Source organism: Portunus trituberculatus, chromosome 25 (genome assembly GCF_017591435.1).
Source record: "Portunus trituberculatus isolate SZX2019 chromosome 25, ASM1759143v1, whole genome shotgun sequence".
Classification (NCBI taxonomy): Eukaryota; Metazoa; Arthropoda; class Malacostraca; order Decapoda; family Portunidae; genus Portunus; species Portunus trituberculatus.
The window spans coordinates 17518369-17544451 of record NC_059279.1 but is presented as its reverse complement, the minus strand read 5'-3'; the positions used below and the strand labels follow the sequence as shown (position 1 = coordinate 17544451).

Here is a 26083-nt window from a genome sequence, read left to right as displayed (position 1 = left end):
AAGGAGAAAATAGCGCCCACTATCACAGAGAGAGAGAGAGAGAGAGAGAGAGAGAGAGAGAGAGAGAGAGAGAGAGAGAGAGAAAGGGAATAAAATGTACCGTATCCTTGAAGTGGTTATAAAAAACGTGTTAGAAATAAAAATAAAGAGAATAGAGAAGAGAGTGGAAATAAAATGAAAAATAGATCAAACTTAAATAAAGATTCACTATTGGTATTATTACTCACAAATACTCTGACTTATCTCGTTATTAATAAAACAACTAAATGAACTAATAGATAAGACATACACGCTGAGGAACGCCAGAACACCTCAGTCACCCATGAAGGAGAGGAAGAAGAAGGCGAAGAAAATGAGGAGGAAGAGGCGTAGGAAGAGGAAGAAGAGGAGGAAGAAGAGGAAGATGAAAAGGAAGAAGAAGAAAGCAAAGAAGACGAAGAGGAAGAAGAGAAGGAAGGGGAAGATGAGGAGGAGGAGAGGAAGACGAAAACGTGGAGGAAGAAGAAAGGGAAGAAGACGAAGAAGACGAGGAGGAGGAAGAAGAGAAAAAGAAGAATACGAAGAAGAAGAAGAGAATAAAGAAGAACGGAAAAAAAGTACAACAACAATAACATCTTCAACTACATAAAACAACATTAACAACAACAACAAAGGAACACAACACTCTCTCTCTCTCTCTCTCTCTCTCTCTCTCTCTCTCTCTCTCTCTCTGTAACAACGCCATCTGTGAATTAAATAAAGCACTATGATATTTCGTGACTTTCCTTTCCCCGTGACACTTCCTAGTTACCCTCACCCACTCTGCTCTTCCCTTTCTCCCTCTCTCTCTCTCCCTCTCCCTACAGCTTTCCCTCTCCCTCCTCCTCCTCCTCCTCCTCCTCCTCCTCCTGCAGTGGACATAACGGAGCGGTGTCGTTGTGGGAGGATCAACATGAGGGCCTGCCTGCTTTCTCGCCTTAAAAGTCATCTGTTTGCTTGTGGACGTGGTGGTGGTGGTGGTGGTGGTGGTGGTGACAGTAAAGGAGGTATTAGTGGTGGTGATTGTGTTATTGGTAGTGATGGGTAGGAGTGGTGGTGATTGTGGTGATTTTAGTTGTTGTGGTGGTGGTTATGGTGGTGGTAGTGGTGGTAGTAGGCATAGTAGTAGTGATGGTGGTGGTAAAAGTGGTGGTGGTGGTGATGGTGGTGATATTAGTAGTGGTAGTAATAGTAGTAGTAGTGGTAGTGGTGGTGGTGGGGTGGTGATGGTGGTGGTTGTGGTTGTGGTGATTAGAAGTGGTAGTAACAATAGTAGTAGTAGTAGTAGTGGTGGTGGTGATGGTAGTGGTGATATTGTGGTGATAGTAGTAGTAGTAGTAGTAGTAACAGTAGTAGTAGTAGTAGTAGTAGTAGTAGCAGTGGTAGTGATGGTGGTGGTAGTCGTTGTAGTAATGGTGGTGGTGGTGGTGGTGGTAGATCGGCTAAGACTGTGTTTATTTACTTTCATCATTTATTATTTGCACAACTAGCGACGCATTCAGAGCCGTAACTTGACCGAGATCCTCCCAGCAGCCAGCCAGCCAGCCAGCCGTGCAGTGTCAGTGGCTGGTTGGTGGTTTGCTGGCGGCCTGTGTTCACTTCACTTCACTTCACTCTGTCACTCGTTCACTCGCCGCGCACTCTGGCCTGTCACGTCTCTGGGGTGCTGGGTGCAGTGACTAGCTACCCTTGCCTTGTACATCCTTGCCCTGCTCTTCCCTGCTCTTACCCTGCTATTCCATGTTCCTGTTCTGTCCTTCCCCATTCTCCCCTGCCCTGTCCTTCCATTTTCCTGTCTTACCCTATCCTACCTTACCTTACCTTACCTTACTTCACTCCATCTTACCTTGCCTTACTTAACCCTACCCTACCTCACCTTACTTTACCTTTCCCTCCCTTACCCTCTCCTCCCCTGCCTAACCATCTTCCTGCGTGACATTATAAGTTCACCTCTCTCTGATCTCTTACTCATGAACGCCTCGTACTTGAATCAAAGCTAATTTCTGAGGCTACAGGGATTAATACTTGAGTTCTTACAGTTCTTTGGTCTTAGTGATGCTGTAGAATCGGCGTTATTTGGGTTCTCATTGTTAATTTTCCTCTTACGATAGTGTAAAGTCCGTATTAATTTAGATTTCACGGTTTTCGTCTATAGTGTGTCTGCTTTGAAGTGGTTCCTGGGTCTCAGTTTGAATGGTGTCCCAGGGAATGCGCTTTTTTTTTTTTTTTTTTTTACGTAGGGAAGAGGGCCAGCCAAGAGCAAAAAAAGAAAAAAAGTAAAAAAAAAGGCCCACTTGAGTGCTGGCTCTCTAAAAAGTGTAAAAAGTACCAATACCATCAGCCAGAATTAGGGGAGCAAATGCCTCGATACCTCCCTCCTTGTAATAAGCGCGTTGATCAACAGGAAACAAGCATTATTCACATCTAATCAATTAAGTTACAATGTGTTTGAAATCCAGGAGCCATTTTAGAGTAGACAGATTAGTGATATGGTAGAATCGTTATTGTTTGGGTCCCATTGCAATTTTTCCTCCTACGATGGTGCAGAGTCCGTATTACCTGAGTGGTCATCATTCTTTTATTAGTTATGGTGTAGAATCGTCATTGTTTGGCTTGTTATCATCATTGTTTAGAATTATCACTTCTTAGGTATTTATTGTTGCTTAGGATTCATTGTTGTTTAGAATTATCACTATACTTGTTTACAATTATCACTACTTGTTTAAAATTATCACTACTTGTTTGGCTTGTTATTATCTATTGGTTGTTTAGAATTATCACTTCTTAGGTATTCATCGTTGCTTCTCTCGACTAACGGTGTAGGGCCCTTAGCGTCCTTATTAATCTAGTACCTATTATTAGTTTCTCCAGCGATGGTGTGCTATTCTTAAACCTTCAGCACCATGACGCGTTTTTCATATTCTGCTTACTATTTGGCGATTCTATACAGGGACAGAAACTTATATGGGATTGAAATAGTGAAGACTCTGGCCATTAATCTTCTGACCTCCATAGACAGTTCATAAAGTAAGCAAAATCGTCTACTCACACCCAAAACTCGTAGTAAAAAAGCTTCCTAGTACTTGAAGAAGCTAAACAGTCAATCAATATCATGAGAAGGACCTTAACCGCTTCAGAGCCATGACGCGTTTCCATATTTAATTATGCTTACTATTTGGTAATTCTAAGCAGCTTCAGAAACTTTTATAGGGGATCAGAATAGTGAAGACTGTGGCCATTAATCTTGTGACCGCCATAGACCCTTCCTAATGTCAGTGAAATCGTCTAATCGTACACAAATCTCAAGGTAAAAATGTGTCCCAGTACTGAAGGGGTTAGGAATCTCGAGCCTCCAGGGAAGCTTATTAGGGATAGTTGAGACAAGAGTTCGAAGCGTGTGAGTGGACAGATCCTGGTTCTTTGCAGGTCAAGTGAAGCTTTTCTCGTCCCCACTCACAGTTTGAAGGGAAAGTCACTCGTACGTGTTTCACAATAAGCTCTGCAAAATGGAAGGCGTATCAAGAAAGGCTTTGAGGTATTCAGCGTGTTTCAGAGTAAGTATTTCATCTTATGTTTCACCTTACCTTACACGAAGAAGACAGTAAAGAACAGGAAAAAGTACAACAATAACATCTTCAACTACATAAAACAACAATAGTAACAACAACAACGGAACGCCTTTCTCTCTCTCTCTCTCTCTCTCTCTCTCTCTCTCTCTCTCTCTCTCTCTCTGTCTCTGTCTCTCTGTCTCTAACAACGCCATCTGTGAATTAAACAAAGCATTGCAATTTTCAAGGTGTTTTATTAGAAGCGTTATAGTTTTCAGGGCATTTTTGTAATAAGCACTGCGATATTTCAGGGCGATTCAAAACAAGCACTGCGATAATTCAAGGCGATTCACAACAAGCACAGCGATACTTGAAGGCGATTCAAAACAAGCGGTGATAATTCAAGGCGATTCACAACAAACACTGATACTTAAAGGCGATTCAAAACAAGCACTGCGATTTTCAAGGCGATTAATAATGAAGGATTGCAACAGTGAAGGCGTTTCATCATAATCACTGCATTGTTCACCTTACTGGCTGTTCCCGTGTCATTAACAAGCATTTGGTAATCTGTTTCAAGCATTTTTCCAAGCTGAAGTGGGAGTTATTATTGTTTTCAAGTTGGTTTTCATGAAGCTTGTCATAATTCAAGACACATTTTTGCGTCATCATTGGGAGAAAACGGCATAAGGACCCACGTAATCTGCATCATTATTGGGAGAAACGCCATTAAAAACCCAAGTAATCTAACATTATTAGGAGAAACTCCATTAAATACCACGTAATCTGCACCATTAATGAGAGAAACGCCATAAAAACCTTAAATACCACGTAATCTGCACCATTAATGAGAGAAACGCCATAAAAACCTATCTCATCTGCGTCATTATAGGGAAAGCACCATAAAAACCATCTAATCTGTATCGATATTAGGAGAAATAACATAACGATCCATTTAATCTACATCATTATTGAGAGAAACGCCATAAAGCCACAAGGAATCGTCTGTATAGCCTTGGAATTCAGACTAGTCCCTTTTAACCCGTTTTCTTATTCATTCTGCTTATTACTATTTGGCGATTTTCTACAGCTTCTGAAACTTTATGGGGGGATTGAAATAGCCTAGACTTTGACCATTAATCTTTCAACCTCCATAGACCCTTCGTAATGTCAATAAAATGGTCTAATGGTACACAAATCTCAAGGTAAAAATGTGTCCCAGGACTGAAGGAGTTAAAGACCAGACTGCTTAACCTATTGTTCGCTAATTGGTCGTAGTAATGAGAGAGATTCAGTCAGCCTCGATCAAATACACTAAACTCTCTACACATTTCTATATTCATTCTGCTTACTATATGGTAACTTTCTACAGATTCAGAAACTTGTGTAGGGGTTAAAATAGTTTAGACTCTGCCCATTAATCTTTCAACCACTATAGACCCTTCGTAATGTCAATAAAATGGTCTAATGGTACACAAATCTCAAGGTAAAAATGTGTCCCAGTACTGATTGGGCTAGCTAACTGTCACTTTCATCTCCGCCAGTGTTGTGAGTGGGAGGCGGCAAAGTGTCAGAGGTTGGCCAGATCGTTCATGATGCATCCAGGCCACCAGGTGAAGGGGACGCAAACACAGGTGAGGCACGTTAATTAGTGTGGGACTGTGGGCTGTCCTCTCACCTGCCCGTGTGTTAGCGATGATGAAAGCCATAAATTTAAACGCTATTGACAGCAATGACATAAATGAGGAAGAGGATGGGAGAGGGTGGAGGTAAAGAGAGAGAGAGAGAGAGAGAGAGAGAGAGAGAGAGAGAGAGAGAGAGTTACAAGAGCGTAGGAATAAGATCAGAAGAGAGAAGAATAAGGAGAGGCGATAAATACAAATGAAGTGTGTACAACGAATAATAAAGAGTGCAAGAAGAAGAAGAAGAAGAAGAAGAAGAAGTAGTAGGTGAAGGGAAGATAGAGATAACAGGGAAGAGAAAAGAGAATAAATAAAAGGAAAAGGAACAGAGGAAGAAATTGAATATTAGATACAAAAGAAGAAGAAAAAGGAGAAAAGATGATTAGGAATAGATAAGAATGAATAAAAAGAGAGAGAGAGAGAGAGAGAGAGAGAGAGAGAGAGAGAGAGAGAGAGAGAGAGAGAGAGAAATTTAGTTCGAGAGAAAATAAGGAAACAGAGAGAGAAATTAGGAAAAACGCATAGAGAGGCAAGGAAAGTGTGATAGTGATAAAATAAGGAAGGAAGAAAGAAAAGGTGGAGATAAGAGTATAATCAAGAATAATAGATAAAAAGAAAAAAATTGTGTAGGAGCTAAAACTTGTACAAACATAATAACGATAGGAGGAGGAGGAGGAGGAGGAGGAGGAGGAGGAGGAGGAGGAAGGGAAGGGAAGAGGAAGCGAAAAAGAAAGGAGGAGGAGGAGGAGGAGGAGGAAGAAGGGAGGGAGGGAAGAAAAAGGAGGAGGAAGGGAAGAAGAAGGAGAAGGAAGAAGAGGAAAAAGAGGAGGAAGGAAATAAGATTGGAGGATAGAGAGAGAAATGGAGAAAATTAAGGCAAAGGAAAGATAATGATAAGAGAAAGATGGAGGAAAGTGAAGAGGTGAAAAAAAAACGAAGGAAGAGGCAGGAGAGAGGAGGAAACACGTAGAGAAGAATAAGGAGTGATGGGGCAGTGGAGGAGGAAGGAAGGAAGGAAGGAAGGAAGGAAGGAAGGAAGGAAGGAAGGAAGGAAGGAGGAAGGAAGGAAGGAAGGAAGGAGGAAGGAAGGAAGGAAGGAAGGAAGGAAGGAAGGAAGGAAGGAAGGAAGGAAGGAAGGAAGGAAGGAGAGTGTGGAAAGATAAGAGGGAGGGGAGGTGAGGTGAGGGGAGACAGGTGGTGAGGGGTTGGGAGGGGAGGGTGGGAGATTAAGTAAGGAGAGGGGGGGGGGTGTTGGGTGTTATTGGTGTTGTGTAGGTTCATCCTTGTTGACACTACGATGATTACTTGATAGCGAAACTTTTAATATTTTTTTTCTATTTCGTTATTGGTTACATAGCCTGCCACCAACACACACACACACACACACACACACACACACACCTTGATTGCTTCCTATAACAGCGAGGGAGAGTTATAACACCTGAGTATCACCTGACAGGAACAAGTAGACGGTAATACACACCAAACACACCAAGATTGAACCCGAAGCGAGACACTGCACCACCTCACTAACACACACACACACACACACACACACACAGACACGCTAGCCAGTCCGTCACACTCATCGTAGCCTGGGACACACACACGCCGCTCCTCTACTTTCAAAAGGGCTATAGTTGAAGTTACACATGTTTCTAAGTGCCACGCGAAGATTGAACCCTTAGAGAGACACCAGAGCGATTCACTAACGCGCATACACACACACACACACACACACAAGCCAGTCCGTCACACTCATCGTAGCCTGGGACACTCGCACGCCGCTTCTCTACTTACACGTGTTTTGAAGTGTCATTTTACTGTTGTAGAAGCAGATTAACAACATTTCTACAGTATGAACAGGAGAAGCACACCTCAGAACCCGGCTAATCATCTCGGACCTTTGAAAATCATGAGACTAAACGATTCTGAAACTCCTGACGATGAAACTACAGCAATACCTTCGCCAGATACAGTTCAGCTTCCACCAGAGGATGTAGAGGACAAAGACCCTCCCGCCTATGACTCCATGTACCCAGGGAAGGCTCCGGAGTATTCCCAAGGGCGCTCCTGTCCTGCAGAAGATAATGTGACTTGCAACTTCAGGACGCCTAGAATGGAGGTTAGGAATGATGGAGTGAAGGGCGCGGAGTGTGAAGAGAAGGCAGCTGCTGGTGGGACGCTGCAGAATGTTAAGGAGGATGTGAGCTGTCATGAGGAAAAGAAGGAAGGAATGTGTTTAGCGATGGAAGTTTTGCGGTAAGTTTTTCCTCCTGGTGTGGTGGTGGTGGTGGTGGTGGTGGTGGTGGGGGCGGAGGAGGGAGGATTGTGGTAGTTTGTTTTTGACTGAAGTAGTAGTAGTAGTAGTAGTAGTTGTTGTTGTTGGTTGTGGTGACAGTGGTGGTGGTTGTGGTGTTAGTGGTGGATGGTGGTAGTTCGTTGGTTGTAATAGTAGTAGTTGGTGGTGTTGGAAGTGGTAGTTTATTGTTGAATGTAGTAATAGTGTAGTAGTTGTAGTTGTAGTTGTTGTTGTTGATTGTAGTAGTTTTAGTTGGTGTTAATAATTACTGTTGTAGTACTTGAATAAATGGTTGTTGTTGTTGTTTGTAGTTGTTGTTGTTGTTGTTGTTGTTGTTGTTGTTTGTATTTGCAGTTGCTCATAATAGATGTTTGTTGAAGTGGTATTATTTAAAAGTAGTTACTGTTGCCATGACAGTTGTTAATTCGTATTTTTATAAACACTATTATTTCATTATTTCTTTCCTATTTCTATATACACACACACACACACACACACACACACACACACACACACACACACACACACACACATATATTTCTTATTAACCTCGGATAGTTGGAAATGAAATAGTCGTTTTGAAATGAGTTTTATTATTATGAAGCTTGTTTTCTTTTTAATATCAAATTAAATGGCACTTAATTTTCGTTTTTCCCTCCTTCTCCCCCCTTCTGCCTCTCCCTTCTCCTGCTGCTGCTGCTGCTCCTCCTCCTCCTCCTCCTCCTCCTCCTCCTACTTCCTGCTCTTCTTTCCTTCCCCCTGCCTTCCTCCTCCTTCTCCTCCTCCTGGGTCATCCTCCTGTTGCCTCCCCTGCCGCCTCCTCCTCCTCCTCCTCCTCCTCCTCCTGTCTCATCCTCCTGTTGCCACCCTGCTGCCTCCTCCTCCTCCTCCTCCTCCTCGTCATGCCTCCTACCTCCTCCTCCCTCTCCCCTTCCCCCCTTCCTTCTCGCCCTCCTGTCTCCTCCTCCCCGTCCTCCTGTCTCATCTTGTTCCTCCTCCTATTGCCTCCTCCTCCTCCTCCTCCTCCTCCTCCTCCTCCTCCTCCTCCTCCTCTCCTCCAGGGACTTCTGCACCAAGACCACAGCTCACGGCTTCAGCCACGTTGTGAAGGATGGACAGCCTCTCCTGCTGAGGCTGTTCTGGGTCACAGTCATTGGCGTTGGGTGAGTGTGAGGCGAGGCTGCGGCAGGGGCGGCGAGGTGTGTGTTAGGCGGAGCGGGACGAGTGTGAAGCGTATGTGGGGCGGGGCGGGGAGGGGCGTGGCGGGGCGGGGCTTGCTGGGCCGAGAAGGTGTGCTTGGGGTAGGGGAGCCGGACGGGGCGGGGCGGGGCGTGGCGTGGCGTGGCGGTGGGGAGGTGTATGTGAGGCGGGACGGGGCGGAGTGGCGGCGGGGAGGTAAGTGTTATGCGGGGCTGGACAGGGGTGACAGGACAGAGTGGCGACAGGGAGGCTGGGCGGGGCTGGCGGCGACAGGGAGGTGGGTGTGAGGCAGGGCGGGTCTGGGTGGAATGTGTGTGTGAGGCCGGGCGACATGGCGGGGGAGGAGTGTGTGAGGCGAAACGGGGCGGGGAGGTTAGTGTGTGGCGGGGCGGGGCGGGGCGTGGGAGGGAAGGGGAGGGGAGAGGAAGTGTGTGAGGGAGTGTGCGTTCTTGTCATCTTGTTAGTTTTCAAGGGTGACTGTTATTATTTTTCTTGTTTTATTTTTTTCTAGAGTATTTTATTTTCCGGTCTGCGCTCTTCTTTAGTTTATTTCTTCATTTTTTTCGTCTTGTTTAATATTTTTCCATAGTTTTTTTATTTCTCTTCGACACTTTACCTTCTTTTCAGTTAGTTTTTCTATTTAATTATCTCCCAGTTTCTATTTCTCTACAGTTTTTTTTTTCTTTTCCAGTTTCTCTCTCTCTCTCTCTCTCTCTCTCTCTCTCTCTCTCTCTCTCTCTCTCTCATTCAAACTTCCATTTCTTTCATTTAATTTTTTCCATTAATTTTCCTGCTCTCAGTTTAATTATTTTCTTCAATTCACTTCTATTTACACTTACATCCTCTCTTCCTTCCTTCACTTCATTACTATTCATTTATTTTCTTCTCCTCGCACAAAAATTAATTCCTTCACATATTTATTTATTTATTTCATTCATTCCTCCCCCGCTGTGCGCCACGAAGGATTCTGTTACTGGTCTCCGCCTCGTATGAAGTGACGCACGCCTCCCTCATTGCCCAGCGGCCCTCCATTGAGATCGTATACCGGGACCTGTACAGCACCGGCATGCGAGTCCCCTTCATCACTGTGTGCAGCCTGGCAGGGTTCGCCAAGTCCAAGTTAACCAGTGAGTGAGGGAGGCGCTGTTTGCTTGCCTGGGTACGAGTGAATTGAATAGGGATGTGGATATAATAGGAATGTGGATAGAATAGGGAAGTGGATAGAATAGGGATGTGGATAGAATAGGGAGGTGGATAGAATAGGGAGGTGGATAGAATAGGGAGGTGGATAGAATAGGGAGGTGAATAGAATAGGGAGGTGGATAGAATAGGGACGTGGATAGAATAGGGAAGTGGATAGAATAGGGACGTGGATAGAATAGGGAAGTGGATAGAATAGGGACGTGGATAGAATAGGGACGTGGATAGAATAGGGACGTGGATAGAATAGGGAGGTGGATAGAATAGGGAGTTGGATAGAATAGGGAGGTGGATAGAATAGGGAGGTGATTAGAATAGGGAGGTGGATAGAATAAAATGGGAAAGTGAATAGAAGAGAAAAGGGAAGTGAAGTGAATAGGAAGGGGAGATAGGAAAGAAAAAAAGGAGATAGTATAGGAAGGGAAAATAGGAAAGAAGAAAAGAATAGGGGATAGAATAGGGAGTGGATAGAAAGGGAAAGAAAGGAAGATGAAACGAAGAGAATAGGGAAGTGGAAAATTGAAAAGATAGGAAAAAGGGGGAGAGAAGGAGAGGAAGAGGGAAGAGAGAGGAAAGGAGAGGAGGGGAGGGAGATACATACCCACACACCAACACCCCACACACCCACACACCACACACCCACACACCACCCACACCCACACCAATGTTTTCTTTAGTTTATATTTTTTATTTGATCTATTTGTCATCTCGATTTTTCAGTTTTTCTTCTTTTCATCTCGATATTTTGGTGTGTGTGTGTGTGTGTGTGTGGGTGTGTGTATGTGTGGGTGTGTGTGGTGTGTGTGTGTGTGTGGTGTATGTATCTCCTCCTCCTCCCCTTTCCTCTCTCTTCCCTCTTCCTCTCCTCTCTCCCCTTTTTCCTATCTTTTCATTTTCTTTCCCATCTCCGTTTCATCTTTTCTTTCCCTCTCCTCTTTCTTTTCTTTGTCTTTATCATCTTATATATAGTTATCTTTTTCATTTTCTGTTTATCTCATTCGGTCTTATCTCCTTTCCTTTTCTTTTTTTTCTTATTTAAACAAAAGCATATACAAAGAAGGAGTCTTAAAACCCCACGTTGAGTATGGGGTCATTCCAAAAGCCTATAGTAGTAGTATTTTTGAGAATAACACATTAGTATACTGTACATTAAGACGTTATACATGAAAAATAAATAGATAAAATACACCAATACAAAATAATTCCTTGACTTTTTCTCTTCTTATTTCATCCCTTTCTTTACTTGCCCTCTCCTGCCCTAGTGTTTTCCCTTCCCTTCCCTTCCCTTCCCTTCCCTTCCCTTCCCTTCCCTTCCTTTTCCTTCATCCTCTTTTCCTCTTCTCTTCTCTTGTCTCATTTCGTTTCGTCGCATCTTGTCTCGTCTCTCTTCTTCTCTCTTCTTTTATTCCCTTCCCTTCCCTTCTCCTATCCACCCACCACCACCACCAGCACCACCACCACCCCAAATTAACCCAACCTTCTTTCGCCTTGGTTAGAGCACAACGTGAGTGACGCCCTGGCCTCGTACCTGCTGCTGGCGGTGCGGGGGACGGAGATCATCAGCCCAGCCCTCGAGACCAACCCGGCGAGGAAGACTGTACTGAAAGGCGAGCTCGATGCGTACCTAGAGGAACACAACCTTACTGTTAGCGAGATGGTCACCTTGCTCTCCCCCAGGTAAGAAGAGGGAGAGGGAGAGAGGATAAGGCAGAGGTAGAGGGAGAGGAAGAGAGGATAAGGAAGAGGAGGAGATGAGGAGGGAAGGATGGAAAAGAAAAGGAGAAAGAAAAAAGTAAAACAAAGAGGGAAAGAAAGAGGAAAAAGAGAAGAAAAGATGAAAAGGTAGGAAAAAGGAAAGAGAAAGGAAGGGAGAGGAGAAACACACACACACACACACACACACACACACACACACACACACACACACACACACACACACACACACACACACACACACACACACACACACACACACACACACAGAAAAATAAAAGCTCACCTCAAAGATTTTCACCAATTACTGAAGGAAGAAACTGGAAAGGAGAAAAGGTGAAAGAGAATACAAAGAGAAATGAGAAAGAGAGAGAAAGATGGAGATAAGCATGAAAATTTTGAATATAAGAGTAAGAAAAAAAAAGAGGAGGAGGAGGATGGAGGAGGAGGATGGAGGAGAATGGAGGATAATGGAGGATGAAGGGAAAATTTTGATTATAAGATGAAGAACAAGAAGGAAGAAGGGATGGAGGATGAAGGATGGAGGATGGAGGAGGAAGAGGAAGATGGAAGATGGAGGAAGTGGAGAATGGAGGTTATTAAAATGATATCTGATCCTTTTAGTAACACTGATCCATCTACAGCTGTGAGGACCTGGTGGCTGTGTGCATGAGCTCCACCAAGACCATGTTTAGGTAATGGTTGTGTGTTGTGTGTGTGTTTGAGTGTTGTGTTTTTGAGGTCGTTGTTTTTGAGTGTTGTGTTCCTTGAGTGATATTTGAGTTTCTTGTTTTAGTGTTTCGTTGTTTGAGTGTTGTGTTGGTGTGTGTTTCGTTATGTTCTTTGAGTGTTGTGTTGTGGATGTATGTTGTGTGTGTTGTTGTTTGAGTGTGTTACGTTGTGCTTGTGTGCTTTGAGGTGTTGTTGTCTGAGTATTGTGGTGTTTGAGTGTTTTGTTGTTTTTAGTGGTGGTGTGTTTGCGTGCGTTTTGTTGTGTTCTTTGAGTATGTTGTGTTGCAGTTTTGTGTGTTGTATTGTTTGTGTTGTGTATGTTGCATGCGTGTTGCTGTTTGATTGTTGTTTTTGAGCGTGTTGTACTGCTTGAGTGTTGTTTGTGTTGTGTTGTTTAGGAGTGTGTTGTTGTGTATGAGCGCGTGTTGTGTTGCGTATATGTGTATTGTCTATATATCTGTGTTGTGTTGTTTGAGTGTGCTGTATTTGTTACTTTGAATGTTGCTTCGTTTCAGTCTTGTGTTGCGTTTTGTTTGAGTGTGTTTGAGTGTTATATTTGAGTGTGTTGCTTTTGGAGTACTTTTATTTCCTTGTGTTTGTTTTCTTCTGGTTCCTTTTCTATTTTTCATCTTCATTGTTTTATTGTCATTATTCTCCACCTTTTATTTTCTACCATTGTGAAATCCCTTTTTTTATTAATATATTTTTTTGTACTTTATTTATTTTTCATCTCGGGATTTTAAGTTCATTTCTATTTTGTTTCGAAAGTTTTCAGTTTGTCGAGTCCGAAGTTGAATTTCAAGTTTATTTTAGTTCCTGCCATTTTTTTTTTTTTCTCCCGTATAAAGTTTCCGACTTTTACGGAATTTTGGTGATTTTATGCTGAAATTATGATGAGTAACGATGCTCTTCAATTTTAACTTTGCTGCTCATATTCTCTCTCTCTCTCTCTCTCTCTCTCTCTCTCTCTCTCTCATTCCCGTATTTATCATCTTGTCTTTAGATCCTTCCTTTCTCCTTCGCTTTTCCCACTAGACTGAATACTGCAAGGTTATCACGTGAACTTACACTGTTTCTCCTCTTCCTTATCTTTCATTCCTTATCTTCCTTGCTTATCCAGGACTTGAACAATGAAATCACATCACATCCTGCGCTATTTCTTCCCATCCTTTCTTCGATTCTCCTTATCTTTGCTAATCACAGGACTTCAACACTACAATCTAATCATATCCTATTTCTTTTCATCCTTTCCTTCAGTTCTCATCTTTAACACAGATTTGAATACTACAATATCATCACATCCTATACTATTTTTTCTCATCCTTTTCCTTCAATTCTCCTTATCTTTGCTTATCCAGGATTTGAACATTGTAAGACTATCACATCCTACACCATTACTTCTCATCTTAGCCTTCAATTCTACTCTTCCTTGCTTCCCCTAGGCTGGAGTGCTGCCGGGAGGTCCTCAAGCCTACACTGACGGGGCTAGGCCAATGCTACACGACCAGAAGCCCTCAAGTGAACGCCATCCTCCGGCAGACCTTCGCTGGGCTGCTAGGGGGGTACAAGGTTATCTTCGCTGTCAACACGAGTGAACAGATCAGTGAGTTGTCTTCATTGGTGCTGGAATTATGCGACTCAGTTTTTCTTTAATGCCATGTGGGATTTTCAGGATTTTTTTCTTTATGTAAGAGGGAGAACTACCAATGGCAAAAATGTGAATATTATATAAAAAAAAGGCCCACTGGAATTGTAGTCTCCATAAATTATTAAAAAAGTTAGTTAAAAATTCAGGGAGAAATGTCTCGACACCCCTCTCTCTCTCTCTCTCTCTCTCTCTCAAAAGAATTTAAATAGTAGGAGGTTGGAAATACAGACACAGGGAGGGAGTTCCAGAGTTTACCAGTGAAAGGTATTTATGGGCTAAAGGGGATACTTTTGTGGCACCACCTATCTCAAAGCCCACCCGCTAGGAAACCGTTGCCCCGAGTAAGGAACAGGACAGGATTCGAACCCGTGCGCTTGGAGACCCCTCGGATACCAAAGCGCGCATGTTTTTGGGGCTTTTGTGTGTATCTTCGTTTTCTTTTTTGTTATTGTCATTGTTGTTATTTTGTTGAGTTAGTGAATTTAGAGTTTTTAAAGATTTTGTGATCGTTATTGAGTGTTTTAAAGGGAATGGTTAGTTAGGTTAGTGTTTAAGTATATTTGTTCTTGTTTTTTCTTTGTCTTCTCTTCTCTTGATAGTTTTCTTGCTTATTTTTGTTTTCTTTGTGGTTTTCATCGGTCTTTTTTGCGTCCTGCTTCTTATTTTTCTTCTTTTTCTCGTCCTCTTTTTCGTTCTTCGTCTTTTTTTTGTCAACATCTATTTCAAGTTTCCACCACCACCACCACCACCACCACCACCACTTCTCCCTTTCAGTATATGACTCCAGAATCGTGTCTTCCCCGTCCTTGGCTGAGGCTGGAATTCACGTATCGCTGTCCACCTTCGATCTCAGTCCCTCAGTAGCCACCAGCATGCAGCCTCTCCGTGTGGCGCCCAACACTGCTGCCTCCGTCGCCGTCTCCTACACCTCGGTATTGTCAATCTTTACATCTCACACTCTTTCAACTACCCATCAATCTTGTGCCAGTCAATCACATATCAATCATTCCGCCTTTCAGTGATCTATCAAACCTCGAGCCTTCCTCCCCCACCTCTCTCTCTCTCTCTCTCTCTCTCTCTCTCTCTCTCTCTCTCAACCCCTTCAGTACCATGACGCGTTTCCATATTCATTCTACTTACTATTTGGTGATCCTGCACAGCTTCAGAAACTTATGTCTGGGATTAAGATAGTGAAGACTCTGGCCATTAGTCTTCTGATCTCCCTAGACCCTTCCTAATGTCAATAAAATGGTCAAATCGTACACAAATCTCAAGGTGAAAATGTGTCCCAGTACTGAATCATCTCTCCCTCTCTCAGCTGAACAAGAGGGAGCGGTACAAGGGGGCGTTACCGTGGTCTGTGCCTACCTGCGTGACTGAGGAGAGCTTCTGGAATCTGACGGAGGAAGAACGCTCAAAAATACACCACAACTTCTTCTTCCACATCTCCTACAGGACGTGCCCGCTGCAGCTTACCAACTGCACCCTGCTGGCGAGAAGTTTCACCAATGACACGACTGGTGAGGGAATTGTGGGTAGAGTGTTTGGTGTTAGTAAGAGTAGGTTTGGAAGTTAGTGAGATTAGTGAGTTGATGAGTCTAGAAAGAGTTTTAACCCCTTCAATACTGGGACACATTTTTACCTTGAGATTTGTGTACGACTAGACTATTTTGTTGACATTAGGGTGTTTATGAAGTTCAGACGTTTGATAGCCAGTCTTCACTAGTTTAATCCTCCACATGAGTTTTGAAGCTGTATAAAATCACCAAATAGTATACAGAGTGAATAAGGAAACGTGTCATTGTACTTTGAGATTTATGTACGAATAGACCATTTCATTGACATTAGGAAGGGTCTTATGGAGTTCAGACGATTGATAGCCACAGTCTTCACTAGTTTAATCCCACATGAGTTTCTGAAGCTGTATAAAATCACCAAATAGTATACAGAGTGAATAAGGAATCACGTCATGGTACTGAAGAAGTTAAACAAGAGCATACGACAGCCAGCGAAGTAATTAATTCCTTCAATATTGGGACACAATTACTTTAAGATTTGTGTACGAATAGATAATTTGATTGACATTAGCAAGGGTCTATGGAGGTCAGAAGATTAATGGCCACAGTCTTCACTAGTTTAACCCCCAACATGAGTTTCTGAAGCTGTTTAAAATCCCCAAAAATAGTATACAGAGTGGATATGAAAATGCGTCATAGTACTGAAGGGATTAAAAGTGTGATGTTTGAGTGCTTTGAGGAGAATGGTTAGTTAGATAAGAATGAGTTATTTTTTTGTTACCTTTGGCCAGTTGTCACCAATTACATAAAAAAAATAGCGTTAGAATCAGTTACTCGTCTCCTGGGTTAGTGTGAGATTGATTCCTTCCCTTCCTTCCTCTCCAGCCGAATGTCACCCTTCATAGACAATAAGAATCAGTGTTAGATGAAAGAAATTGTGTTAGAGGAAGGAACATTACGTGGAAATAAGTTAGTGTAGAGTTTTGAGTTTGTGTGATATTGCTCTCTTCCTTCCTTCCTTCCTTCCTTCCTTCCCACCCTCCCTCCAGCCGAAGGAAGATATAACGCTAGGATAAGTTAATGTGTAATTTTGAGTTAGTTTGACATTGCTTCCTTCCTTCCTTCCTTCCTTCCCTATCAGAGTGTCACCCATTATGTTAGAAGAAGGAAGTGTGTTAGAGGAAGAAAGATTTAACGTTAGAATTAGCTGGTGTGAAGTTTTGAGTTACTGACAATGCCCCCTTGCTTCCTTCCTTCCTTCCAGCCGATTGTCACCCTTCAGACATCCTCCACCACAAAGTAATGGACGACCAGATGACTGACTGCCTCTACGACCACCTTTACCGGGACGTGAGTAAGTAAATCAAGCAAATCCTTCGAGTATAAAGTAATAGTCCTTCATATTAAGTAATTATCCTTCACTTATCCATCACGTACCTTATCAAGCTTCTTCACGTGCTTGCTTGTTTATCATCATCACTACCACCTTTAGTGTCATCTTTTATGGTTCTGGTATGTTTACAAAGGATGGTCTTAGGAATAAAAAAAAGTTAATAACGATGCTTTCCTATTTACAATGCTGCAGGTATTTGTGGGAGGAGATAGCATAGCAGTCAAGGTATTTGTTGCTCTTACAAAGGTCACCAACCCTTCACTCATATCTGCCACTCATTCTTCTTGTTTTCTTAGTAATATTACATCTTTCTCCCTCTCACGTGCAATAGAGCAGTTTGGGTTAAGAAAATTTAATGATCTTTTATTTTCTCTGTCTTTCTGTGTCTTAATCTCTTCAGCACCATGACGTATTTCCATATTCATCTTTTTCTCTCTCTATCTCTCTCTTTCACGTGCAGTAGAGAAGCAGTTTGGGTTAATAAGAAATTTTAGAGATCTATTTTCTCTGTCTGTTTTTCTGTCTTAATCTCTTCAGCACCATGACGTATTTCCATATTCATTCTGTTTATTATTTGGTGATTTTATACAGCTTCAGATACTTATGTGGGTATTAGAATAGTGAAGACTCTGGCCATTCATCTTCTGGCCATCGTAAGCCCTACCTAATGTAAATAAAATCGTCTAAACACACCCAAAACTCAAGGTAAGAATGCGTCCCAGTACTGAAGAGGTTAAGTGCTACAAATTCCTTAATGATAAGATTTGTTTATAATTCTATAATTGTGTAGGTCTGTAATTCTGTTAGTGTATTTATCTGTTTATTTGTGCTTGATTGATTTGCCTCAGTCCGTCTGTGTGTTTGTACCTGTTAGAAAGTTTATCTATCGATCTGTTTGTCATACTGTTTGTCTAAATTTATCTCTACCTCTGTCTATCTATTATGTCTATCTATTAGAGTATCTCCGTGTATATTTATCTATCTAAGTATCTACCTATCAGACTATATCTAACTATCTATCTATCTTTCTGTCTATGTCTATCAGTCAATCTGTTATCTTTTTACTTATTCTATATACTCAATCTACTTATTTATGTCTATATCAATTATATCTACGTCTATACTTACTGTCCATATCTATCTACTGTCTACATCTATTTGTTTATCTATCTATCTAACAAACCATTCTGTCTGTTTATCTATCTACTGTCTGTCTATCTTACAATCCACCAATCAACAAGTTCTCTCCACTTCTTCCCTCTGTTCTCTGTTCTGCTTCTCTCCACTTCCTTCTCTCTAACTCTCCTCATTATCCGTGTTCTTTCCTCCCTGCACTATCTTCCTCTTCATTCTTCCTCTCTACGCTATTTCTATTCTATTCCTCCTCTTACTATCTTTACCTACTCTTCCTCTCTCTTCTCACTGTCTTTACTCTCAATTCTTCCTTACCTTACAATTATCTCCCATTTTCTCCCTACTCTTCCTCTCTCTTCTCCCTATCTTCACTCCCAATTCTCTCTCACCCTACAATCATCTCCCATTTTCTCCTTATTCCCTCCCAAAGCTGCCTAGCCATTCCTTCTCTCACCTGTCCCACTCCCCAACGCAGGTGACAACAAGCTGTGTGAGGTGACCGAGATGACGCAACAGATGAGTCACACCACACTAGTTCCCGAGATGCTGGAGGCTCATGAGGGCATCACAGTCATCCCAGAGTGAGTGACGGGGCGCGGGAGAGGGACAGGGAAGGAGTGGTATGGTGGTGGTGGTGGTGGTTACTGACGCGAGGAGAGAGATATATAGGGGGAGAGGGAGTGAGGAGGGAGAGAGAGGGAGAGAGAGAGAGAGAGAGGAGAGAGGTGAGAGAGAGAGGAGAGGGAGAGAGAGAGAGAGAGAGAGAGAGAGAGAGAGAGAGAGAGAGAGAGAGAGAGAGAGAGAGAGAGAGAGAGAGAGAGAGAGAGAGAGAGAGAGAGAGAGAGAGAGAGAGAGAGAGAGAGAGAGAGAGAGAGAGAGAGAGAGAGAGAGAGAGAGAGAGAGAGAGAGAGAGAGAGAGAGAGAGAGAGAGAGAGAGAGAGAGAGAGAGAGAGAGAGAGAGAGAGAGAGAGAGAGAGAGAGAGAGAGAGATGAGAGTAGGGAGAGGAAGTAGTGGGAGATAATTTAAGGTAAAGGAGGAAAAGAGTAAAGATAAATAGATAGGAAGAATAGATAAAGATAGTGAGAGGAAAAATAGAATAGAAATAGCACGGAAAGGAAGAATGGAGAAAGAGAGAAGATAATACAGGGAGAAATGAATGAAGATAATGAAGAGAGTTGGAGATAGAAAGTACGAAGTGGAGATAGGAAGAACGGAGAATAGAGGGAAGAAGTGGAGGAATGGAGAGAGAAAAAGAAAAATGTATGAAGGAAGAGACAGACGGAACGATAGTGAGAGGAGGAATCTAGAGAAGTTAAGACAGACAGACAGACAGACAGACAGACAGACAGACAGAAGAGAAAGAGATAATAAAAGAGTGGAGAGACTGGAGAAAGAGATAATGAAAGAGGAACGAGAGAGAGAGAGAGAGAGAGAGAGAGAGAGAGAGAGAGAGAGAGAGAGAGAGAGAGAGAGAGAGAGAGAGAGAGAGAGAGAGAGAGAGAGAGAGAGAGAGAAGAGAAATCTGAGAGAGAGAGAGAGAGAGAGAGAGAGAGAGAGAGAGAGAGAGAGAGAGAGAGAGAGAGAGAGAGAGAGAGAGAGAGAGAGAGAGAGAGAGAGAGAGAGAGAGACGCGAGGATGGAAGGATGATAAGAGAGAGAGAGAGAGAGAGAGAGAGAGAGAGAGAAGGCGAGGGATGGAAGGTGATAAAAGTGGCAGGGAAGGGTGGACAAGGTGACGGAAGGGGGGAGAGGGAAGGGGAGGGAGTAGTGAAGGGGTAGTGTTTCAGTGGCGAGGGAACACAAGGTTAGCCGAGATGGAGGGAAGCTTATGAAGAGTGAAAAATATATAGAGAAGAGAAGAAATAGAAGAAGTGATAAGGAGAAAAGGATGATGAAGGGGGAATGAGATAAAATGGTGAAAAATATATAAAGAAAGAAAGAAAAGAAATAGAAGTGATAAGGAGAAGGATGATGATGAAGGGGAATGAGGTAAAATAGTGACACAAATATATTAAGAAGAGAGAAATAGAAGAAATGATAATAAGAAGGATGATGATGGAGAATAAGATAAAATGGTGACAATACAGCTGGTGATGGAGATGAAGGTCGGAGAAAAAAGATAAAAAAAAAAAACTGATTTTGATGGTGAAGGAAGGTGAAGGAGATGAGGAAAGTACAAGGATGGAAGTGAAGTGAAGGGAAATGTGATATAAGGAACGAGGACAGTAATAGACAGGTTGGAGTAGGCAGTAGTCACCTGCCGCCCGGTGGAATACTCCAGGAGAGGTACTTACGGGGATGTAGGCAGTGCTGCAGACTGAGTGATTCCCCGTGTCCTCTCTTCCCGGTTCCCTTTGTGGTCTCATTTATACAATTGAGCAGCTGCAGCCTGCCCTCTAAAGACAACTTCTACTACTTCCTACACTACACTACAACACCTTACACTTTTACACTCTCTTCAAATCAAAATTTAATAATGGCTTCACCACGCCCTGCCTCGGAGTCCCCCTCTGGGGAGGGGACCATAAATGTCCCCAGGTCGGACTGCCCTCTGCTGTCGACCTTGGGTGTCTTGACACTTCATCTAATACTTTCACTATCAATTTCTGCAACATTCGTGGCCTTCGTTCTAATTTTCAATCTGTGGAACACCACCTCTCCTCTACTAAACCTCATCTTCTCTTCCTAACCGAAACACAGTTGTCTGTGACTACTGACAGCAGCCCCTTTTCTGTTCCCTCCTACTTGCTCTATCCTCATTTTCAATCCAAAGCTGGATGTTGCGCATACGTGCGTAACGACACCACTTGCTCTCGTGCCCACAATCTTGAATCTTCAGAATTTTCTACCATCTGGCTAAGACTTCAATGTCACTCTCTAACTAAATTCATCTGTGCTGTATACCTCTCACCTAATTCCTCTGACTATGTAAAATTCTTTGACTATTTGACTTCCAAGGTGGAGCACATCTTATCTCACTTTCCTTTGCTGAGATCTCCATTTTAGGGATTTCAATGTTCACCACCAGCTTTGGCTTTCATCTTCTTTCACTGACCAACCTGGTGAACAAACCTTCAACTTTGCTATCCTTCATGACCTAGAGCAGCTAGTGCAGTTCCCTACCCGTATTCCTGACCGCCTTGGAGACACGCCCAACATTCTTGATCTTTTCCTAACCTCCAACCCTTCTGCTTACTCTGTTAAACTTTCCTCTCCGTTGGGCTCCTCCGACCACAATCTAATTTCCGTTACCTGTTCTATCACTCCAGTGCAGCCTCAGGACCCGCCTAAGCGGAGGTGCTTCTGGCATTTTAACTCTGCTAAGTGGGAGGAACTAAGGCAGTACTATTCTGATTTCCTTGGGATGATTATTGTTTTCATGTCAGAGATCCTTCTCTTTGTGCCGAGCGCATAACAGAGGTGATTATCTCTGGCATGGAGCTATACATTCCTCATACTTTCTCTAACCCTAAAGCTAAAAAGCCTTGGTTTAACTCTGCTTGTTCTCGTGCTGTCAATGATAGAGAGGCGGCTCACAAACGGTTCCGTAGCCATCCAACTGCTGAAACTCATGCCCTATATATTTCTGCCCGTAATCATGCCAAATCTATTCTCCAACTTACTAAAAACTCTTTCATCAATAGAAAATGTCAAAGTCTTTCCAATTCTAACTCCTCTCGAGATTTCTGGCATCTAGCCAATAATATCTCTAACAACTTTACTTCTTCGTCTTTCCCTCCTTTACTTCATCCAGATGGCTCTACAGCTGTCTCTTCTTTTTCTAAAGCTGAACTCTTCGCTCAAACCTTTGCTACCAACTCAACTTTGGATGATTCTGGGCATATTCCTCCTACTCCTCCACCCTCTGACTACTTCATCCCTAAAATTAAAATTCTTTATAAAGACGTTTTCCTGGCCCTCTCTGGCCTTGATTCTCGGAAGGCTTACGGTCCGGATGGAGTCCCTCCTGTTGTTCTCAAAACTGTGCTTCCGAACTCGCTCACTGCCTGGTCAAACTCTTTCATCTGTGTCTCTACTTCTATTTATCCTTCTTGCTGGAAGTTTGCTCACATTCAACCTGTCCCTAAAAAGGTGACCACTCCAATCCTTCTAACTACCGCCCTATAGCTTTGATTTCCTGCCTTTCTAAAGCCTTTGAGTCTATCCTTAATAGGAAGATAATGAGGCATCTATCAGCTCACAACCTTCTCTCTGATTGCCAGTATGGTTTCCGTAAAGGCAGATCTACTGGTGATCTTCTTACTTTCCTAACTGAATCTTGGTCATCCTCTTTAGGGACTTCGGTGAAACCTTTGCTGTCGGCCTTGACATATCGAAAGCCTTCGATAGAGTCTGGCACAAATCTTTAATTTCTAAACTACCCTCCTACGGATTCTATCCTTCTCTCTGTACCTTCATCTCCAGTTTCCTTTCCGATCGTTCTATTGCTGCTGTAGTAGACGGTCACTGTTCTTCCCTAAAACTATCAACAGTGGTGTTCCACAGGGTTCTGTCCTATCACCCACTCTCTTTCTATTATTCATCAATGATCTCCTAAATCTGACTCAATGCCCTATCCACTCCTATGCTGATGATACCACCTGCATTATTCAACAGCGTTCAACAGACGCCCAACCCAACAACAATTAAATGACTCAAGGCGAGATGCTATAGGACGCCTAACTTCTGATCTTTCACTTGTTTCTGATTGGGGCAGAGAAAACCTGGTTTTGTTCAATGCCTCAAAACTCAATTTCTACAACTATCTACTCGACATAACCTTCCAGACAACTATCCTCTCTTCTTCAATAACACTCAACTTCCCTCTCCTCTACATTAAACACACTCGGTCTATCCTTCACTAAAAATCTAAACTGGAAATTTCACATCTCTACTCTTGCTAAATCAGCTTCCAAGAAGTTAGGTGTCCTATGGCGTCTTCGTCCATTTTTCTCTCCTCCCAGCTGCTTGCTCTGTACAAGGGCCTTATCCGCCCGTGTATGGAGTATGGCTCTCATGTCTGGGGATCCACACACAGCTTTACTAAACAAGGTGGAATCTAAAGCTTTTCGTCTTATCAACTCTTCTCCTCTAACTGACTGTCTTGATTCTTTAAGTCACCGCCGCAATGTTGCATCTTTATCTGTCTTCTACCGCTGTTTTCATGCTGTCTGCTCTTCTGAACTTGCTAACTGCATGCCTTCCCCTCCTGCGGCCTCGCTGCACAAGACTCTCTACTTCTTCTCATCCCTATTCTGTCCATCTTCCTAATGCAAGAGTTAACCAGTATCTTCACTCCTTCATTCCCTACACTGGTAAACTCTGGAACTCTCTACCTGTGTCTGTATTTCCACCTGCCTATGACTTAAACTCTTTCAAAAGAGGAGTGTCAAGACACCTCTTACGTTAACTGGACCCTCCTTTTAGATTTTTTTGTTTTTTCTCTTTCTACTTTCCTCTTAACAGGGCCTGGCAACCAGCGGGATTTTTTTTTTCCAACACTTTGTTTTCCCTTGGCCAGTGCCCTTGTAATGTAAAAAAAAAAAAAAAAAGGTGAGGAATTCCATCCACCTGTACGCAACCTCATTATAATTAACGCCAGCTGTCCACCACCACCACCACCACCACCACCATTTTAAGTTTCTGACAAGTTTAGGCTGATTTGTTTCTTTATTTTTTACTCTGACACACAAGATAGTTCTATTCAATCAATATTACGCATTTTGGTTCACTAGTAAGTAAGTTAAGGTCTCAATATTTCTTGTCCATCTCACTCATGCGGATACATTCACAAGTTTGTTTATTTTTCATTCAGTTTCACTAATTTAAACACACACACACACACACACACACACACACACACACACACACACACACACACACACACACACACACACACACTAGACAGACACACACAAGACACAGACACACTCACTAGACACAGACACACTCACTAGACACAGACACACTCACTAGACACAGACACACTCACTAGACACAGACACACTCACTAGACACAGACACACTCACTAGACACAGACACACTCACTAGACACAGACACACTCACTAGACACAGACACACTCACTAGACACAGACACTCACTAGACACAGACACACTCACTAGACACAGACACACACACACACACAGACAGACACAGAAAGACAGACACACATAGACACAGACACACACACACACACACACGTTATGGTACGCAGCAAAACACCACGGTAAAGTTTCACAGGCACAAATCAAGAACAAAGTAAGTCTGAAGTTCCCAGGAGTGTGTCAGAAGTGTATATTTTTCCTCCGTGTCCTTGCAGTCTTACATACTCGATGATCAACATTTACTACACCCAGCTGGGCTACACTGAGCACAAAGAGAACATCCCCACTGTCTTCACCTGGTTCAGTAAGTTAACACGTTCACTTCCTACTGTTAACCCCTTCAGTACTGGGACACATTTTTACCTTGATATTTGCGTACGATTACACCATTTTATTGACGTTAGGTAGGGTCTATGGAGGTCAGGAGATTAATGGCCAGAATCTTCAATATCTTAATAATCTCCATGAGTTTTTCAAGCTGTGTAAAATCTCCAAATAGTAAGCTGAATGAATATGGAAACGTGTCTTGGTACTGAAGGGGTTAAGCTATTTTTATTTTATTTTCATGTCTACCTCTTGTTTCTCTCTCTCTCTCTCTCTCTCTCGTTACTTTTTATTTCAGTCTTCCTGTGTCTGTCTGTCTGTCTGTGTGTGTGTGTCTCTCTCTTTTTGTTACTTTAAATAACTTTCTCTCTCTCCTTGTTACTTTTTATTTCAGTCTTCCTGTGTCTGTCTGTCTCTCTCTGTCTCGTCACCCATCCTTTACAACTCTCCTACCTCCCCCCACCCTTTCCCACCAGTGCTATATGACCCTTCCCCCCTCCCCACGCATCTCCTTTACCACCACCTCACCTGTCGCTCCCTCCACAGGTGGTCTCGGCGGACAGATGGGGCTGTTCCTTGGGGCGTCTGTCATCACCCTTGTCGAGATCTACTTCACACTGTGCCGCGTCCTTCACCTTCTCCTCACCGCCTTCGTCGCCGCCTTCTGCAGGGAGATCAGAAGATGCCTCGGGGTGTTTCGGGACCCAAAACGCTCCGCCTGAAGTGCTTAGTCGACCGGTCCCGTTATCCAGGCTGTGTGTCGTTGTCAGGGACCTCAGAGCACCTTTTAAGATACCAGTGGTCCGTATTTAAAAACGCTTTGCTTTCCCACCATGACTGTTTTGAAGGCCACAGAGATGAGCAGCAGGGTTTGCAAGTGTTTCTCCTGTTAATAATAATGTGCAAGTCTCATCAATCTGTCTCTGGAACCGTAAAAACATAGAAAAACTAGTATAGTTTTAAATAAAGCCTTTGGAAATAGTGGAGGTGAAGCAAAGAAGTTTTTGAGAATACGAACCTAGAACAGACGAGTTTATTTGGTGATTTCGCTATAACGCACTTCGTTAATTCTGCCTGAACAGTCAGTATTTAAGTATATGCCTCTCCCTCCATGGCGCTACAGTCAAGGTGGGAAGCACGTTGGACCTTACAGCTTGTCCCTTACCCATCAGGCAGTAGTAGTGGGTGGGATGGTGGGTGGTGTGGATGCTTGAGGGGTGAGTAAACTGTGCATGGCTGGTGGTAGAGGGTTGTGGATTCAGGATAGTGTTTCTCAAATGCTGTTGGTTGATGGTCCGTTACAGTGGATGATGTATCTGTAGCCTTACTGTAGATGGCATGCTGGTTCTTACACCTGGTTTTTGTACACACCCGCCACTACATAAAAAGATTCTACTGACTATACATTGAGGGATCTAATCTTTCTAGTGTCTATACATTGAGGGATCTAATCTTTCTACTGTCTATACATTGAGGGATCTAATCTCTTAATACGTCTATACATTGAGGGATCTAATCTCTTAATACATTTCCCTTTGTTGGTGTTTAAAAGCCTTCCCGCACT

At 42.9% G+C, this 26083-nt stretch overlaps 1 protein-coding gene across 7 annotated transcripts; it reads left to right on the top strand.

Moving 5' to 3' along the window:
• Positions 1-3461: 3461 nt before the first annotated feature.
• Positions 3462-25923, top strand: LOC123508619 (acid-sensing ion channel 1-like). 7 transcript variants are annotated; one of them, XM_045262428.1, is made up of 14 exons: positions 3462-3572; positions 5111-5205; positions 7106-7510; positions 8612-8713; positions 9714-9877; positions 11447-11627; positions 12308-12358; positions 13838-13998; positions 14818-14975; positions 15362-15563; positions 16825-16914; positions 18563-18668; positions 24411-24499; positions 25066-25923. In XM_045262428.1, exons 1-14 carry the CDS (start codon positions 3525-3527, stop codon positions 25239-25241), a joined length of 2028 nt encoding a protein of 675 aa, XP_045118363.1. In that variant the 5' UTR covers positions 3462-3524; the 3' UTR covers positions 25242-25923. The 7 variants fall into 7 exon arrangements, with proteins under 7 accessions (XP_045118363.1, XP_045118364.1, XP_045118365.1 ...); XM_045262430.1 differs by having other exon boundaries at positions 3520-3572; positions 5111-5200; XM_045262431.1 differs by having other exon boundaries at positions 3523-3572; positions 5111-5200; positions 7081-7510.
• Positions 25924-26083: the final 160 nt, after the last annotated feature.

Bases quoted from the DNA above. Each gene is read 5' to 3' on its own strand.
- LOC123508619 (XM_045262428.1), top strand. From the start codon at position 3,525: ATGGAAGGCGTATCAAGAAAGGCTTTGAGGTATTCAGCGTGTTTCAGA. The intron at 14,976-15,361 runs GTATTGTCAATC...TCCCTCTCTCAG, and splicing joins TCGCCGTCTCCTACACCTCG to CTGAACAAGAGGGAGCGGTA. The intron at 18,669-24,410 runs GTGAGTGACGGG...GTGTCCTTGCAG, and splicing joins GGCATCACAGTCATCCCAGA to TCTTACATACTCGATGATCA.